Consider the following 19,173-nt stretch of genomic DNA (forward strand, 5'->3'; position numbering starts at 1 on the left):
AGTCGTAAAAACGTAGTTTATAGTAGTTGACTTTCAAAACGTTGCCACTCACAAATATGGCAGAAGCGCCGTCAGCAACAGCAAATGTTTTTATTCATTTATTGTTTTAACCTTTTCTCTCCAAAGTAAAATAAATAAATAAATAAATTTCCTTTGTTTATTGTGTATTTTTAAATTATAATACAAATCTCAAAAATAAAATAAGCTGCTTAGGATTGACTATTTTGATCATTTTATATATCTCTATTTTCTATTGTCTTATCAGCTATGCATATATGTATATTTTAAAATAAAAAAATAAGTAGATAAATAAATGAACAAATAAATAATATATTATTTTTCGAGATCCTATATTTGCGCGCAATGTATGTACCGTGACAGCAGAGGGCGCCGTGGAACCAAAACTTTCAGCCCTCATCGTGGACTACATTTAATTTGGGTAGAGCGCCTTTAGTGTCCAGTGCTGCCTGCGGTTAGAGTATCAGTCCGAGGGGAGCGCAGCAGCGAAACACTTGGAGGAGCAGAAACTATCGCATGCCGATGCTGGATTATAAGGATGCAGGAGATGATGCAGAGGTAGACCGTCTTAAGCTGTTGGCTTTTCACATTTGTAACAAGAGGCATAAGGTGAGTCTCTGTTAACTGATACAACTTGTAGAAGAAATGTTATTGTGAACTCTGATTTGTTCTCTTGATTAATAAAGAACTAAAAGTTTTTAGTTTAACAGTTTTTAGTTTAGTGTATCTTATATTTCAAAACGGGATTAAAATGTTGGCAGTTGAGAAAAATATGCTGAACTTATAAATGCACTTCATGCTTCAAGGTTCTATAATGAACTAAAGTGCAAATAATTGTTATATGCTGGCTCAGTGTACAATATTTTACATGAAACACTGGCATACGGAGTAAAAACAGATGTAATCATAAAGAATGTGGAGTAGAAACAGAACAGCTTCATAGTTGAAGATACAAAAGAATATATAAAATAATAACAGATAGCTGGATTTTGATCATTTTGACTCACTGAGCTGAATATTGTTTGCTGGCAAATTAAAGCATCCAGAAGCTTGACTAAAAACTGTGTGGACAAACCAAATGCCTTCTGGAAAGGTGGGGTTTATTGGCAAAGAGGACAACGATTGAACTCTTTGCTCAGAACAATAAAGAATAATGTTTTGTCATGAAATGGGAAGGTGAGACTTTAATAACGCCGTATTAACTGTAAAACATGGTCTTCATAGCTTCATACTGTAGGGCGTTTTTGCTGGTGCATGGTATGAGGTTGATGGAAACTACTGCCTAGAAAATATGTAACTTCACTTCAAATAAAATCAACAGCAAGATGGATTCAACAGTGATTCCAAATACACATAAAAAACTGGTTTTGGAAAGGATTATGATCTGTATTTTCCACTTAAAAGTCCTGACAGTAATCCTGTGAAACATTCAATCTGGATCCAGAGACCAGCTAGTTCAAATGTGTTCTAGCATTGTCAAGAAACACAGTCAAAAATTGATTTATGATTATAAAAAAAAATCTATTCAGGTCATGATGAGAGGTCTTTCTATTTTTCCTCAGTGAGAACGATGATGATCCCTGTCACATGTAGAATAGGTCTGCAGGTGTCTTTTCTCCTCCTCTTAATTGGACAAACACATGGTGAGTAGGGGCATGCAAAGTCAAACCAATAAAATACTAAAAAACATTAAAAAAAACTACTCCCGCTCTCCATTTGCAAAATATTGATTTCAGGTAGAGTGACGGCGCCGGCACGTTTGAAGGCACCAGTGGACAAACCCTTTACACTTACCTGCACGCTGTCAAAGGACCGTGGTGAAACTTTGAGGGAGGTCCGTTGGCTGGATGACAAGAATCAGACCCTGCTGAGCTACCAGCCAGGTAACAGAGACAGCGTGAGTGGACAGCAGCATGTGGAGCTCGCCACCTCACCAAAGGACTCCTCAGCGATCACCATTCGCAGGGTGGGCTTCCGTGATGAAGGCTGCTACACCTGCATCTTTGAGCTCAGTCCTTCAGGTTCAAAGCAAGGACAGACGTGTCTCACTGTTGACGGTAAAGGAAATATTTATGATTATTTTGAGTCTGATAAGGTTGAGAACACAAGTACTTTGCATTTAGGATAAAATATATTTATTAAAGATGAGATAGACACTAGTATAGCTCAGAAGCTAGGAGGAGATTATAATCTAGGGGAAAGGTAGAAGAGAATGGACAGAATAAGTTGTTTGACTCAATGGAGGAGCAATAATTAATGCAGCTTTAATAATCATAGAACCTGATTTGTGGATGCATAAGGGAAAGATTCATTAAGATATTTCACATACGAGTAGCTTATATTGAAGAGGGTCCATCAATTTACTAATAGTTACCACAATCTGAATATATTTTTAGCATGAAGGAGAAGTATGGCATGATTTTGCATCAGTACTGTGAATACAGCTGAAAGCAGATAAAAATGCATCAGAAAGATCCAATGACTGAACCCTGTGTAACTCCATAATAAATGATCCCTTCCATCTCATTTATTATTTACTGCTACTAAGCAATCGTGATATTTATGTTACATAGATGACATTGTGCAGAAGGAAGAGTCATGAACTGGGTGTGTAAAACCTCCACTCGAAACCTGAATGAGTTACAGTCCCAGTGATAGTAAGAAGAGATAAGCTGACAAACGGACATTTTTTTTAAAATTGTAAGCTCTCGCGTTGTGAAGCAAGTTGTCCTCTGTTTGGCACAGACAACATTCACATCTGTTAGAGCGATAGATTTGTTAGGAAAGTCTTTTACGAAAGGGTAGCCAATATGAACGAGGGATAAGTTGGCTGAAGACAGAGCTCTCACAAGAGTGTCAAAAAAGACGGTGGTCTGCATTCAGTCTTCATAGTCGCTGTCCCTGTTAATATTCCATCGCTTGATTGATTTTGGATGCTTTCCCTTTTGCCCTCAAAGCTTAAAACTGAAAACATGCGAACACACGTGTTCCCAACCGCTGTTAACCTCTGACCAGAAACTGATGAGCGTGCTGAGTCCGGGCCAGTCATGTTAATAAAGAGCTGTGCAGCAGTGGGAGAAGGGGAGCTTAAGCTCCTAAGCAGAAACAGCTGGGCCAGATTCCACTGAGTGGTTTCTGTTTGGGTACCTCATATTCCCAATATTAACATTCTCCTTTACGCGCCCCTCGTCTCCAAGCTATGTTTATTGTCTTTTCTGCCCTCGACTGATCCTTTGTGTTTCATTCGCAGCCGAAGTCACATCAGAGAGAAACAAAACAGCAGTGAGCGGCAAGAAGGCGTCCCTGTCATGCTCCTTTGGTTTGCCCGAAAAGGTGCAGCAGATACTGTGGAAACACACGCCTGCTCAAGGCGAATCGACAGAGGTGGCCTCTTTTGCGAAGCGGAGCGACCCCATGATCGAGCCAGCTTATCAGGGGAGAGTCTGGCTCTCTGCTTCTCTGTCAGACAGTCAGCTTACGATCCAGCCTGTCGCCATCCAGGATGAGGGCTGCTACACCTGCTTCTATGAGACGCACAGCGAGGGGACAAAGAGCTCTGTGGTCTGTCTCTCTACCTACGGTAAATGTCTGCTTTTCAAGTTCGCTTTTACCCGTCGACATAACCGCTTCAACCATGCAACATTAGGTCAAAACGTTTGTTTCCCCGTCTTTTATCAAGTTCCAGGAATTGAAAAATAATTTTTACAATAAAGATGTAGCAAATATTTCCATCAAAATGTCTTCTTGAGCACATTTGGGATTTGTCCTAAAAATTAAAAACTGAGTTACGTTGGTTGCTAAGATAGACTGTGTGTGTGTGTGTGTTTTTTTTTTGGTTTTTTTTTTTTTGGTTTCTTTTTATGCCAAAGTCACTTACATTTGAATAGACATTGTTTTAAGTTAAGTAAAAAAAACGTGAAACTTAGGAAATGTGACAAAAGGGAATTCAATACATGACCTATTACTTTCTAAATTGAGTCATTTTAGTCAAATTAGTTACATTACTGATACTTAGTAAGGCAGGGCTTCTTTACTTTGGCACAGTTTCTGATACAACAATTTGCAAAACATGCATATTTCTTCATTCATCTAGTGCAATCTCCTTCAGTCTCAGTCACATTTCCCTTTCACACAATAACTGAAACACATAATCTTAAGATTTCCCTGAGTTGCTCCAGTGGAGATGATGCTCTCTGTGATGAATCTCTCAACCTGTTGAATTCCTCCTCAATACTGAAAAGCACAAAAGGAAGAGGGTTTCTTTCTCTTTCTATTTATCACAGTGTAAGGCTTTAGAAAGATAAAGTCCTAAACTGAATTTGGCTCCAAATTCAGGCACATTCAGTGGGTAACATTACATCGATCACGTTTTGTAACTAAGGCGAAATTTTAAGAGAAACTTTAGTTTGGTGGTGTTACAAAGTACCTTTTTGGCACTAGGAACGTCTTTTTTTTTTTTCATAAAATTACCCAGCTAACTTGGATAATTTATATTTTCAGTGGCTGGTGCTAAATCCACTTATCCCAACATAGTTTTTTTTTTTTTTTTTTTTTCATCATTTGCTGCTTTATTTTATTGTTATTTAAAACAAAATTTTCAAGTGGAGAGGTTTTCACTGAACCCGAGAAGCAAGGACCGACTGCCAGTTTTAGATTTTGGTGGCAGCAAAGGAAAAGCACTGTTGGGGTTTCGGATATTAATGTTAACATTCTCTTCCTTCTCAATGCAAGATGCTTTAATGATGCAGCAGCGACAGTTCTCTAGACCTGCTTCCACACAAACACTGAACAATAATGTCAACGTGCAGAATGGAGCATTCGAAAGAATGATGGAGGCAGGGAGTGACGTCCTGATGCATGACTGTGTCAGTGTTCGCCGCACAGTGATTCCCTCTGTGCTTTGTCTGCCTCTCCTTTGTGCTCTTTTGGATTTCAACTTTTCTCCCGTTCCCTTTCTCTTCCATTAGTTTCAAGGAACAGATGTGCTTTTGTTTGAAACTGAAATGTATAGTACAGTATTTTATTTTATTTTTTTTTACTTATGACTATGCATGATTAACATTTTTATTTTTTTTCATTCCTGCCGCCTATTTGTGCCAATATTCTTCTTGGATTCTCTCCACATTGGGTGACATAATGACCTCTGCTGTTTTTTTCCCCCCCGACTTTCAAACAATCTGTGAACAGCGATGACCAACACAAACACAAACCTAACATTAATCATCCTGCGGTGACAGCATGAACCTGAAACCTGGAAATTACAACCAGATCCAGAAATACTAACACAAACGCATTGGGTTTTATGGTGAATATTTGGACACAGAGTACAAATATATCAGCCTGTAAAAAACAGTCAAAAGTTTTAGTTTTAACTTTGAACACTAGAGTTAGTGGGAGATATAATTTTAAATCTTCCATTCACAATGTATGTGCATCTGCTGAACTACTTCTCAGTCCAACATTCATAAAAAATGGTACTAAACAGCAAAAAATAATAAATTGTTGTGATGATGTGCCGAAGGCTCGCCGTTGAAAAGAGATGGAGATTTTTAAAGAGACATGGGCCCAATTTGAAGTCGTCAAATTGCAAATCCAAATGTCTTTTAAGTCATGTTTGATATATACAGCATTTTTACAACAACTGAAAATAATTTAATTGCATTACGTGTGTGGAAAATACAAAATACAGACCTTTTCATCCTTCCACCTACTGCTGCTGAAATTACTTCTTTGATTTCTGGGCGCTGAGCTTTGGAAAATTCTCTGGTTGGAAGATGAATCGCCACCCGAGCCTGATGTCCAAGTTTCACAGTATGCATGGTGTAAGCCAAGTAATAGGCAGGGCTTGAGTTTCTCTAGACAGAATGTTTGAAGTTCAGGCCCAAATATCTTTAGGCCTGAACAGAAGAAGGACACAGTTCTGTTCTTCTTCTGGTCTGACAATCTCTGAAATGTGTTTCTGTGATGTTCAAGCGAGCTACCACAGCCATTTGTCCACTCTACCATAAAGGTCTTTGGAGTACATGAGCAGTGGTTGAGAGCCGAACCTGTGGCTAAGAGATTGTTGGGTTTTTGGTCTCCTCTCTACTCAAAAATGCACTGGCATCAGTGAGTCCTTATATAATGCGTGATTCATTCCAGCCCTTGTTCAGTCATAGAAACATATTTTACAAGAACAAAATGAACCTGAGCTTAATTCTGAGTAACAAGGGAAAGCTTTTTTAATAGTCATACATATGAAATTTTACTTGTTGATTATATATATTTTTAGAAACTTTTTATTAATTCTTATTGTAGGGTAGCCGGTGTTGAATTTTGCGTGGAAAGAAAAGTAATCAATTTTGGCTAAAACGTAAAATGTTCAAAAAGTGCCGTGAGTTTTTATCAGACACACTATATGTGAGCATGTTTAAATAAACTATCACGTTTCAACAATATACCATAATATGACATCCGTTATTGTATGTTAGCATTAGGTTATGTATTTCTTTCAAGTTGAAAGAATACTCTTTAAATTGCATGCTGAAAAATGTATATATGGTGTAACATTATTTAAAGATTTTCTGGTAACAAGCCGCTATGAACATAATAATAATCGTAATAATCCACATGACGTTTTCATGGCTTGGTTTTTGATCTGAATTTTCGTTCCTGTTGTTCCAAACCACCCTCACAATCCGATGTTATCCAGACCAAAGGTGGGAGAAGTTCCTCAGTCAGAATACTGAAAGGAATCTATAACCATGAGAGCCAAATAACTGTGGCTGAACGCGTTCTTGCCAAGAAAAATGCTCCCCATTCCAGTGCCTCGCATTCCTCACCCAGCCTCGAGAACAAGGAATTGAAAACAGTCTAAGATTTAATGATGGATTTTAAGAAAACAAGAACAGAAACTTTTATCCCAGGTGTCATGCTCATGATATATAATCACAAACTATTCGAAGACATGAGTCTAGGCAGTTAATTTGGCAAAACAATATATTTAGGGACTTCAAACAACTTGCTGTCTGTTGTTATTTTGTCCTAGTATAATAGAACATTTCTTAAATTTGAGGAAAGGCTTCGTAGCATTTTCTCTCATTTCTCTCTTGGTTTTCATTGTCTTTTTTTGTTTTCAGTTCTTCCAAAACCTCAGGTGAGCTACAAGACCACGTCTCCAGGCGTGATCGAAGCCAACTGCACGTCTGTATCTCGGCCTCCTGCAGAGATTGTGTGGAATGTGGAGACGGACAACCGCACCATTGGCCCCCCTGCGACCGTGCATCTGCGTCAGGATGACGGGACCACACTAGTCATCAGCACGCTGACCGTCCAATCAGGGCTGCTGAAAGACGTGTCTGTCAAATGCTTGGTGCATCACAAAGGGCTCGAGTCACCCATCGCTGTATCCATGAACACTAAGAGTAAGTTATCAGCAAACATCTGCACCTTTGTTGGTGTTATGTCCTTTCTGCAGGTAATATGTTAACAAGTATCACCTTTTTAATGCAGTTTTGTTGATTTAAATAAATGAATACATATGATTGCAGCAGAAAACTGCTGTGACATGACTTGGCTGCCTTTCTTTCTGCTTTATCGGCCGCAAAAACGATCTGAAATAATAATCCATTAAATTTGAAATGTTTTAGTTTAGATCTTCCCACTAAGAACTGATGAACTGGTTGTTTCTCTAAAAAAAAACATGTCAGTAGAAGTACTTTTAAATTTGACAGTATCCAAACAAATTAATATCCGATAATGACATAGAAAGATTCATTTCATTTTTTTTTGTCATTTATCAAAAGAGAAGCATTGTTTATGACATATTTACTCATAAACATAAATCAAACTTTGAATGTTTTTTTTAGCAGATCAAATTTGCATCACTGTTGTGATATGTTAAATTATCTATCAAGCATAAAATAACCCAAAAAGTTAAATCATTTTATATTTCACCTACTCTTTTTTTATTTTCTAGTTTGAACAGATCCTAACTATTTTATACCAAGTGAACTGAAAGCAACAATAAATAGGAGAATAGCTGTGATAAAAAAGCAACACTGACACATAAATAAGAAAACTTAACAAAACACTTAGAATTGAGACTTTATTCCCAGTAGAAATAAACAACTTGTCTCTTGAACAGCACTTAGAAATGCTTCTCTGGAACGATGTGGTTTCCTAGTATCCTGGAGGGGTAGGAAAAACGTTTTAGTTGAATTTATTCGACTGCTGTCCTTTGCCGTGAAATAGCCTTAAATGAACCAAACAGAGAAATATACTTTCAAAAAAGGAAGATTGTGTAGCGGACACGTGGAGATTTAGATCTATCAGCCATGCTATTTCTGCAGGTGCTTTGCCAATCTAAACTTCAAATTATTTACAGCTTCAAGTTGAGTGTGATATAAGACTCTAAACCGGTATTCATATTTAGCTCATGCATCACTGCTTTGGCTTTTGCCAGCCTTAAATTTACCTCAATTCACAGGGTCAAGAGTGCAAAAGGAGAGCAGTTGGACGGTTAACACTATAAATTTAACCTGCAATTGAATTACTGATGACCTGAAACGGAGCAGCAGGGTTCAGATTAGTGCAAAACAGACTGCGCACATTTCAGCACGTCAATTACATTAAAGAATTACATGTTTTACAGTTCATGGCAAGTAATGAATCTCCTGATCAGGCCTGTCTTTTCCCCTCTTCAGTTGGCACGGCTCTCACCATCCTGATCTCGGTCACCACGGTCGCAGCTCTGCTGGTGATGTCCTTGTGCTTCTGCCTTTGGAAGTGTTTTTTGCGTAAAGAAGGTGAGCGCATGTGTTTGCTGGTTTTCTAATGCATGAAGGGCGTCTCCTAATAAAAGAAATACCCTTCGAAGCTAATTGATGTGCTTACATTGTGGAGCAAGCTGCCTTAAATCTGATTTTATAAGTTAAAGATCAGTAATATTTTAGGAATTTTCAGGGGAGGAACAGAAAGGTAATAAATTCCCCTAATGCTTCCAACAGACTTGCTCTGCAAATATTCTTTCTAGCATGAGGTTTTATTTTAAAATAAACAGAATATAATATCTGGGCTTATTCTAGTGTGTTGTTTGGCAAACAACCCCAGAAACAGCAGATTCCTGTTCAGATTCACTTTGGTAACTGTACATATGTTGTTACTGGCCAGAAAAGCAAGTTTCAGTGACCAGTAGGTGTGTCCAGTCATGTTCACTTTAAAATAATAACCTAATGTGATGACATTGGGTGACTTTTCATTATGATGAGCTAATATGCTGTAATACACACACACACGCACACACACACATATATATATATACACACACATATATATATATATATATATATATATATATATATATATATATATATATATATATATATATATATATATATATATGTATATACATATATATATATATGTATGTATATATATATATATATATATATATATATATATATATATTTTTTTTTTTTTTTTTTTTTTTTTTTTTTTCCAGGAATTCATGTGTGAAAATGGCTTACCCAGTTTGACTAAAACCAGTGACGCAGTTCTCCTGTAAAATTATTTACAGTGACACTTTGTTAGGAAATCATTTCCCAAAGTTACAGTTTCAGAGTTAAACTAAAAGTCTGGAGTAATAAAACTAGCAGAGTGACAGTTTCCTCTAAAGTTGCAACATTTCAAAATGTATTTCTGTTTTCTGTGAACTCTTTGTACACATTTCTTTTCAGATGAGTGATCTTAGCCACAAGAGCTGAAAAGAGGATCTTCTCAGGACCGTCCTGATGAGAACGTTTCCCTGCCGTGTCCTCGTCTCTCTTCATCGTCGCCATATCTGTTACTATATGGTTGGAAAGGGAAGATGCTCTCGAATTCCTTAAGGGCTGTCCAGCACAATCCTATTCATCATCACCATCTGGGCGACACTCAGCTTTACTCTGACTCTTCCATAGTCGTCTTTTTTTTTCTATTTTTGTTCATCTCAGCTCTGTAACTGATTGAGTCGATGGCTACACATTCCCGAACAGCGGAGTCTCTGTGCGGCTGAGTTGAGTTATTCTGCAGAACATTTCATGCCCTCAGAAAACCTTTCTGTGGTTGTCTCTGTTTTTTGTTTTTTTTTCCCATGAACCTCAGAGATGTGTCTTAATATTTTCTATTTTTCTTACTCACTAAAATGTAATACAAACTCCAAAGGAAAAAAAAAAAACATTTGAACTTGAATGAAGTTTTAACATTACAAATACTGCAAATGTTGTTTTTGAAGTATAAGATTGACAACTCATTATTTTGAGAGCTTGGAAGGGTTTATAAAAAAATTTAAGAAATTAAAATTCTTATGGTGAATTGTAATCTGTCTTCCAAAAGTGTTCATGCCATCTTGAACAACGGATTTAGGCTTTGGTCAGAGGGAAACCAAGCCTACTTGCAGTAAACTACATGTGACAGAAGAGTAACGCTGCTTATTCCCCACAATGAAACCTGGAGGTAGAAACATCATGTTTTGGAAGGTTTGTTAGAGATTAAATGGGGCAACGATTTACTGAGCTTGTGCTGTTTTTTCATGGAAAAAATGGGCAAACGCTTCAGTGTTTGCAACATGACAAAATAATAAAAAGTTCAAAGGTCATGAATACTTTCGTAAGGCACTGCATACCAAATGTGTTCCACAGCATTTTTTTTTTTTTTTTATAAGGTGCGTATGTTTTTTGTTAAATGTTAAATTCTCCGGTCAGATGGCTGGAATCAATTTCAAAAGCCTTTTAGTTGCCCCTGAAAGAATGTGTGTCCTGCTGCTCACTGTGCAGTCGGGCACTTTCTGTCTCAACGCCGTAAAAAAAATGACTTGAGCACTTCAGGTTAAACAGCTCAAAGGATCTCTCTGTTCTTTAAAACTCTCTCTCACTCTGGACCAAACACACAGAAACATCAAAGCATAAAAGAAAACGCATTGATGCTTCTAGTTGATCTTTTTTTTGTTTTGTTTGTTTTTGCATTTTTAACTGGCTTTTTATTTTCAAAGCTATGACTTGAAGCAGTAGAGTTACTGAAGCGAATGATTTGCATTTTTTCTTGTTTATTGACGGATGTAAGACATGGAAGTCGTCAGAATTACGTTAGGAATAACATTCCTGCCCGCTGAAGGCTTTCAATCACACAAAAATACTGTATTTCAGCGAAGACACATGAAAACCACCATATCTAAAATAACTGTAAAAGAATAAATAAATGACTGAAAAAGTAACCATGGATTCTCTCTGTCACCGTTTTTGGAGCTTTATGCTGTATGTCTCTAACTGGATTCAGACCAAAGATCAAATTCCTCCCTGTTGTACCAAATCTGCCTACCAGATGCTGATTTTTTCTTTTTTTGTTTTCATCTAAGCCAGAGCACTGAGGGTGGATCTTCGGAAATGGTGAAAAAAAGATGCACCCATATGCTTTCAGAAACTTACACCATGCCTTTCTCAAGTAATGCAAGTAATTGATGGTAACGTTTGATTTCCTGCACGAAAAGCACGTGTGGTATTTAATTTAGCGCTTATGGAACCAGGCAGCTGTAGAAATAATTCTTGATTACGTTAGCCAGGCTACTCAAGTTAGGAATTTGTGTAAAATAAACACAAATGTGCGACATTACAGAGAGGTATGTGTGTCTTATATCATGTGTATATGTTGGATCAACTACATTTTGCTTGAGGAATGCAGCAGGGCAGATCACGCTCCTGGTGGTGGCGTTTGGTTCTGCCACTGTAAAAAGCTGCTCTCGCTCAATCCATAGCAGTCACTAGGATGACTACTTGTGTGCCAGAGGAAGAGTTTAATAGTTTTAATCTCAGAGGTTTTGTGTGGGCCGCAACTGCCAGACACTATTGCTGAAAGAAAAAATGTCCACACTGCAAGACCGAAGTTTTTTCCACCAATGGGGAAGCTGTAATCTCAGCTTTTCACCTTTCACATCATTCCGCTGGGGAAAATATAAAAGGTCCTATTAATCACTGGCATTTTTTGGTATTTTCATCATGACATTTTGTTGAGTAGCAACACATCCAGAAGAATGCTTGGAAAAGATTTATTAAAGAACGTTGTGTTAGACATCATCAAAGTAAAATTATATCTCGGCCAGTCAGGTCACGGCATTACTTGCAAAATTTATTGGATTTGTAGCATCCGTCCATCCATTTTCTTACACCATTGTCCCTTTTGATTTGTAGCAGCAGCTTATTATTTTTACAGTGATGTAACAAAAAATGAGTTAAATTAGAAAAGAATCCCAGCTTGAATTTTTTTATCTTCCTCTATTTTTTGTTTCTAACTTCACATCTCCTCTTTGCGCCGGTCCAAACCAGCTCAGCATCGCTTCGTTTTTATTTTACACAGAGCCGTCACTACAATTATTCACTTTTTTTCCGGATAGGAACCTTGATAAAAGTGCACTTTTACCACCTCGACTCTTCCGATCTTACTCAAGCGCCTCTGCATCAAAACCAGACATAATCATAGCAAGTCTGACTACTGCAAACCTTCTCTTTCATTCCTCTGCCCTCCGTCTGTCACTTTTTTTTCCACCTCCTGTGCATTTCCTGTTTCTCGGACCCCTGAAGCGCAATCTTATCTACCTTTATAATCTTCACTCGACGCAGCTTCTTTGTTGCACCTTTTCCCTTCTCGTTCACGTATATCTTTAGAATAAAGTTTCTTATTAGGTGAATGAGACAGAAATGAATGACACTGCATCTTATGTGGTGCATTAAGATTACAGGACAGCAGCTTTGCCACATTAACGACCTAATCATCTGAATCTGGTTCTAGCACACTTGAAGACAGTTCAAACCTTTTAAATAAAAGTTATAATTGATTTCATTGTTGGTCATCGTTGATTTACAATTGATCGGGGGAGCAGAGTAGTTCTATAACAAATGGAGTGATGTCAAACATCAGACATGTTGGCATTTTGTGGGTCAGTTTCACTTTGTATAATGGAATATCTGCCACATTGCAGTACTCAAAACAAGAATAATCAGCCTAAACTAGAACCTGGTGGCAAACTGAGACCAGATCAGTATCATCTACGTATCGACTGCACAAGGAAAGTGTGAGCAAATGTTTTTTTTTTCAAAGATGTGGCGTGAAAAGAAGAAAATCAGGGCTCCCAGTGAGGACTGGGGACACAGCTTCAAATCTACCATGAAGACGCAGATATGTGTCTCTGCTGCTCTGTATTTTTTGTTTGTTTGTTTTTTTACAATAGAAACCACAAATATTTTACAAAATACAAAAACATTATCAAGATTCTACCAGTGTTTCTGTTGCTGTTGTTCTTTATTCTTCTAAAATATCATAGAAACCTATTCTCAACCTATTCTCATTATTTACGTCTTATGAAGCAAAACAAACAAATTTATCCAATAGAAATGTTTTTCTTATAACTTACAGTCTAATCTTGACAGAGTTTCCTGTGTCTCAGTTTGTCAAACTGCAACAAAAGTTAGCTAAGCAACTAACTAAATGCCTTTGGCATCATGAATCCAGAAAAATGACAAATATCCCAGGCAGAGTTAGGCTTAGAATTATTTTTACTCAAGCTAAAGGTTTGTTTTTGATAAAAAATTTAAAAAAAGGACACAGACATCTAAGAAAAGACAGAACTCAAATGAGTATCAACAACTCTTCTTATTTACAGCTTCATAAAAAGGGTTGGGAGAAAATGTATTTATATATTTCTCAATAATCAAAGGAAAAATGATCATCGGCATTATTGGTGGTGAGCTCTGACTCTTTCATGTTGGAGGTCATCCTTCCCAGTCTCCAGCTCCCACCACAGATCATCAACCGAATGTGGATTGTTAGACCACCTCAAGAAGTTAATGATACTTCCAGTCAAATGTTGGTCAAACGGGGGTATGAATAATTTTGACTTTATCTGTAACAATAGTATCATATTAAATAACTAAAATCTACCAAACCTTTCTTGTTAGCCTTTTGTGTACATTTCTATTGTTTTGTAAGTATTACAGGATGCCTGTGTATGCTGATTGTTTCTGCAATAAATTATTTGAGTGGTCTTAAATATTTTGTATCTTTCAATATAAATTTGACCAACTCTTTTGTGATTTATTTTTTAGCACCTACACAATCAGGTACTTAGCTGTCACCTGGTTAAGACGCTCGTTTCACCACACACACACAAAAAGGAAAAAAAAAAACATTCGACCTTCAACTTCCTGTAATCTTGAGCCAAAGCACTCAACTGTGGTTTACAAGTTAGGGAAATTTGTGTCAATGCAGCCATGATGACACACTGAATGTTATACAGGAAATGTGTGACAGAATGGCTTTATGTGTGTTTTTCTTAAAGTCGCTGAAGTGATGTAACATTTCTGGCATTTAATAATATTAAGTAATGGTAACGTACAACATATATTTGTTAAAAAGTAATGCTTTCAACATTTCAAATCCTATAATTACATAAAATGATGAATACACAAGAAAACACTATCCTTTGATGCCTCTCGTGTCTACTTTCAATGTAACAGCTTCATGACCACAACCCTCTTTCTGCACACCGTTCCATGACGCTTCCACACTATTTTGAATGTCTCTAAGTTATTCTTAGCCAGTGAAAAATACTCCACTTTTAAGTCACATTGATAACAGCGTAATTTGTCTTTGTGTCTTGTTTACATGTGTAGTTTCTGACTGTTGTCCCACGCTGCAGGGGGTTGATGACGGCGTACACTTCACTGTTGGGCGCTTCTGTTTTCACTGTTGTGTATGTAACAGCCAGCTGGCTCCCAGTGAGAGCGAGAGCAGGTGATGCTGATGCTGTTCTTTCTGGTTGTCTTGTGGAATAGATGTCGTTCAGGACTGAGAATTGAGTTCGCAGGCCGGGAGGAGAAGGGGCGCTCGCTTTGGGGAGTTCTGGTATCATATGCGTAGATATTTCCTGCTTGGAGGGAAATAAAATTTTAAAAAATACTTTACTTTATATGAATATAATAAACTGTACAACCACTTCAATGTGAAGAAAGTCAAGATGATCTTAAACTCTCAATAGAAAAGGTTTTTCTCTGCTTCTTTCTACCTGCATTTGGATGTTTCATCTAAAATCAACCAAAACTTTTTTCAGACATAGACATGTGTTTTCGTCTACCTTTATTTGAAGCCTCGATGTAGGGACGGAAACACCGTCAGTATTTTTATCAGCTGCATTTCAACTGACTGCTATATTTCAACTGACCACTAATTACACTGAGACTCTGAAGCCTGAAGGTGTTTTTTATAAGTCATGCTGCAACTGATCTTATTGAACTATTTAGTGTTTTTTTTAGACAAGCCTTTCTCATCTCCTATCAGAAACAAATATTGTCAAAACTTAATTTGAATCTATGTCTGGCAGGGGTATGAATAAATGTGGACTCAGCTGTATTCAACCAAGTAAGCACTATCTTCCCATTGAAGTTTTATGTATATTACATACGTCTCATGCTCTATGTGATAAACTTTTTAATGAACCTTATAGTCAGAGTAGGTTGTCCTGAGCAATCTTTAAAGTCGACCTAAGCGAAAGTTGCTGGAGGAAAAGCTGATCACTTCTCTGTCCTCTCATCTACATCTACTGCATTATTTACTGATATTTTAAGTTTTCTCTCAGTTTCTAAATTTTCCTCAAAGCTACATCTGGTAGCTTAGCTCTGGCGCCTTCCTGGAGGCTTGTGTCGGTTGAGAAACTGCACCAAAACAAATTAATGTTCTCCTACTCCTGCCATTAACTTTTAACTTTTCTTTAAAGCAGAAAATATTCCTAGTTTAGAGCTTCTTGTGTCTCTGTCTGGTCTTCTTGAACCCTGGTTGGTCGTTGCAGATGGCAGTCCAGGTTCTGCTGGAGGTTTCTGTCTGTCAAAAGGAGGTGGGGGGAGTTTCCACTCCACTGTCACTAGATGCATTTCCAGTATGAGGGATTGCTGGTAAGTCAACGGCACAAAGCAAGTGATTTTCTGCTGCTGATACATGCTTGTCCATGTAGAGTAGTTGTTTGTACAAGATGCAGTGTCTTTCATTTAAGTCTCATCCAACCTGCTGTGTTTCTATAACTGGGAACTTTTTAACCAGCTTTAGCAATAAACTGAACATGACTGCAGTGTTTGATACTGAGGAAATGTACGCATGTATAATTGGATTGAGTTGGTGCTTTTTAGATAACATAAATAAACTGAATTGAATTCAGTAGACATGGACTATGAAACATCTCCAAGACGCTGCAGAGCATTTCAGTGTTGTGGCGTAGCCTTCGTCTGGTGTGAAGGGTGTTTAAGAGACTGCATCTTGTTTGATTATGACCCAAGATTACAAACTATGCATGATACATTTTTGGAAACTGACTACACTACCTCACAGTTCCTGTTATTGTTCTAAATAAAATGTGAAGTTTCAAAACACTAAACAAAACTCCACTATGTAAAACTGGTTACCTCTTGATTTGTATTGTTGCGAGTCCACGTTCCTATAAAAAACAAATTTAAGGGGATTAAAGATGCAAATATTGCAACAGTTACAGAAGAACCACAGCTAAATTAATAGTCTTACGTTTCCAGCCCTGAAAGCACAGGAGGACAAACACAATCGCTGCGGCGATCAGAAATATAACGGCAATACAGATCAGGAAGACGGATAGCCAGGAGCGATCGTCACCAATACTGTCTGAGCCAACTGTATGAAACAATAATGTTAAAATAGCTGTAGTATTAAATGTGTATATTTACAATATGTTTCTTACCTTCATCATCAACATCATCATCATCATCATCATCATTGGGGTTTTCTACTCCTTTGTTTAGTTCTTGAGCAATAAAATAACAGATACATTTCACACATGAATCAAACACATGCATTTCACTGGTAAATCTTGGTAGTAAATAAAAAATAAATACCTGAAACTGAGATGTTGATGGCATGGCTGGTAAATTTGCTACTGTGTACTGAAGCACATCTGTACAGGCCGCTATCATTAATGGAAACCTGCTCAAAACTTAAATATGAGATCAGATTCTCTTTGCCGTCTTTCTGTGTGATTCTTATGTTCTCTCTGTCTAAAATGTTTTCCCAGGTCTCTGTGTTAGAGAATTTAAACCAAATGACATTGAATGACTCCCCACAGTGTTTGACGGGACACTCGACTGTCAGACTTTGTCCAGGGGAAACACGTTTCGTTGCTCCTCTTCGCACTTTGGCCATCACTTCACATGAAGAAACTGTAATTTCAAAAGATGAATGTAATTTTAATGACACAATTTCAAAATTACTATCAAGTACAATATACATCATCATACTTATTTTTGATTAAGAAAAACATTTTTATTACTTCAAGATATGACATTAATCCCCAATTCTGTTAACCTAAACAAGGACCAAACATTTGTTGACAAAATTGTTTTTTTGTTTGTTTGTTTGAAAATGTAAGCAACAAAGACAGCTTCTATTTATAAAAATATTTTGATTTCACATAAACAAACTTTAAGTGAACCACTTTTAAAAAAGTCATCTAATTCTCTACAATGATCTAGAGATTATGAAACACAAAACTATCCACTAACACGTCATATATTATTTTATTTTATTTCATATTGTCCTCTATATGACCACTGAAGGGTTATAGGTAGAACCAAGACATGCAAGACAAAAATCAAAGAATTAAGGACTATGAAAGTGTAATAAATACTGATAATTCATTTAAACTCACAAACAGCCAAAGCCAATAGTTAAATTGGGTGAAGCTCTCGCTGTGTACTACGTACATCTACAACATAACATGTTTACCAAAACACAACCAATACAATATCTTATTTAATAATAAATAGTATGAAATAAAAAAGAACAATGTTAAGGTTCTGGAGATATGTTTTTCTAAAACCAGGAAAACTTTTGGTCCACCACAGAATTATTATAGTGTTTTTTATTTATTTAACTAGTTTTTGTTTATTAGATTACAACAGATAATATAGTTTAATAAAACATGTAGAGATGTTTGTATATGAAAATAGTAAATATCCCGTAATTATTTGAGTATTTTTCTGAAATACTTTTGTATTTTTAACTTTTTAATTGACTCCTGATTTAAGCCTCATCAGTAAAACAAATGATAAATCGATTTAAAGTTTTGTGTTTGTTTCTATTTTAATTGATTTTAATGGAAGAAAACCTGCCATCTGGCAGCTTTGCTGTCACATAAATACTGAGTCTCAACCACACTCAAATAAAATCTCTTCCATTTCTTTACCAAATTAAAACTAAAGAAGTTGAAGAAAAAAAACAACAAAAAGCCTTACCTTTATTTTCTCTGCAAAGGCAAATAAACACAGCACACCAAATTATCAGGAGCTGCATTGTGCATCATATGCTCATCACAAAAACCTTCAAATAAGGTGCTGCAGGTTCATTTTACTTATGACAAGTTAACCACTTCCTGTCTTCGACCACCCAGCACGTGTTTTTCAGCACAGCATGAGCTGACAAAATTTCCCGTGTACAAAAATAGAAAGATGAGAAAAATAAATCACACATGCAAAAGTTATTTCAGCATTCCCAAGATCAGCACGGATAGATACCTGCATTTCTTACGATGAACCTCAGATCACCTTTCCCCAGAAACATGCACAAAGTCAGCACTGCAACAAGCAATGCTTTTACCAGAAGCTCTGCAGTGCAACTTCAAGGTTATACATTGATCTGAAGACCACAAAAAAACACCTTCATCTCATGGTTACCGTTCCAAACTGAGAAGATGCCGAAATCACTTGAGTATAGACCCGGGGTCTAAACCGTTTACAATCCGGAGCCATTTTTCCCCTTGAATCCTGTAAAATAAGACTTATGTAGAGTTATATAACTCTTTGAAAAAAAGACAACATTTAACTTTTGATAAATATCTATTTTTGGAAATGTAATGTCATTTTTAAACAACCAAAATTTTATTTGTATTTCCATGGATAAAAATACAATTTATACTAAAAGAGACCCCCAGATTATAACATGGACGCTCGACCACACTTGATCATCTTTTCTGTTTTTACATTAATATTTAATCTATACATTCCCTAGTCGCTTATTTGACACACTTGTCTTTGGTAAGATACAATATTATTTTACGAACATACAGCGATGCACATAACT

The 19,173-nt window shown here is 36.8% G+C and overlaps 2 protein-coding genes across 3 annotated transcripts; one reads left to right on the forward strand and one right to left on the reverse strand.

Annotated features, from left to right (window-relative positions):
• Positions 1 to 486: 486 nt before the first annotated feature.
• Positions 487 to 11,248, forward strand: LOC106911161 (OX-2 membrane glycoprotein). The gene is made up of 7 exons (XM_014977914.2): positions 487 to 627; positions 1,581 to 1,661; positions 1,755 to 2,075; positions 3,269 to 3,598; positions 7,137 to 7,421; positions 8,703 to 8,804; positions 9,735 to 11,248. Exons 2-7 carry the CDS (start codon positions 1,589 to 1,591, stop codon positions 9,740 to 9,742), a joined length of 1,119 nt encoding a protein of 372 aa, XP_014833400.1. The 5' UTR covers positions 487 to 627; positions 1,581 to 1,588; the 3' UTR covers positions 9,743 to 11,248.
• A 2,314-nt stretch (positions 11,249 to 13,562) lies between these two features.
• Positions 13,563 to 18,743, reverse strand: LOC106927564 (uncharacterized). 2 transcript variants are annotated; one of them, XM_015003223.2, is made up of 6 exons: positions 18,330 to 18,743; positions 16,935 to 17,255; positions 16,781 to 16,843; positions 16,591 to 16,713; positions 16,476 to 16,507; positions 13,563 to 14,950 (listed from the first exon to the last, which is right to left on the reverse strand). In XM_015003223.2, exons 1-6 carry the CDS (start codon positions 18,385 to 18,387, stop codon positions 14,642 to 14,644), a joined length of 906 nt encoding a protein of 301 aa, XP_014858709.2. In that variant the 5' UTR covers positions 18,388 to 18,743; the 3' UTR covers positions 13,563 to 14,641. The 2 variants fall into 2 exon arrangements, with proteins under 2 accessions (XP_014858709.2, XP_014858708.2); XM_015003222.2 differs by having other exon boundaries at positions 13,563 to 14,953; positions 18,330 to 18,738.
• Between the last annotated feature and the right edge of the window lie 430 nt (positions 18,744 to 19,173).

This window comes from Poecilia mexicana, unplaced genomic scaffold (genome assembly GCF_051168715.1).
Source record: "Poecilia mexicana isolate PSO_F unplaced genomic scaffold, ASM5116871v1 scaffold_2, whole genome shotgun sequence".
NCBI classification, from domain to species: Eukaryota; Metazoa; Chordata; class Actinopteri; order Cyprinodontiformes; family Poeciliidae; genus Poecilia; species Poecilia mexicana.

Excerpts from the sequence above, each read along its gene's own strand:
- LOC106927564 (XM_015003222.2), bottom strand. The coding sequence starts at position 18,387 with ATGCAGCTCCTGATAATTTGGTGTGCTGTGTTTATTTGCCTTTGCAGA. Across the intron at positions 16,844-16,934 it reads CATCAACATCTCAGTTTCAG|AACTAAACAAAGGAGTAGAA; the intron begins GTATTTATTTTT and ends TTATTGCTCAAG. Across the intron at positions 16,714-16,780 it reads TGATGATGTTGATGATGAAG|TTGGCTCAGACAGTATTGGT; the intron begins GTAAGAAACATA and ends TGTTTCATACAG.
- LOC106911161 (XM_014977914.2), top strand. The coding sequence starts at position 1,589 with ATGATGATCCCTGTCACATGTAGAATAGGTCTGCAGGTGTCTTTTCTC. Across the intron at positions 1,662-1,754 it reads CTTAATTGGACAAACACATG|GTAGAGTGACGGCGCCGGCA; the intron begins GTGAGTAGGGGC and ends TATTGATTTCAG. Across the intron at positions 7,422-8,702 it reads TGTATCCATGAACACTAAGA|TTGGCACGGCTCTCACCATC; the intron begins GTAAGTTATCAG and ends TCCCCTCTTCAG.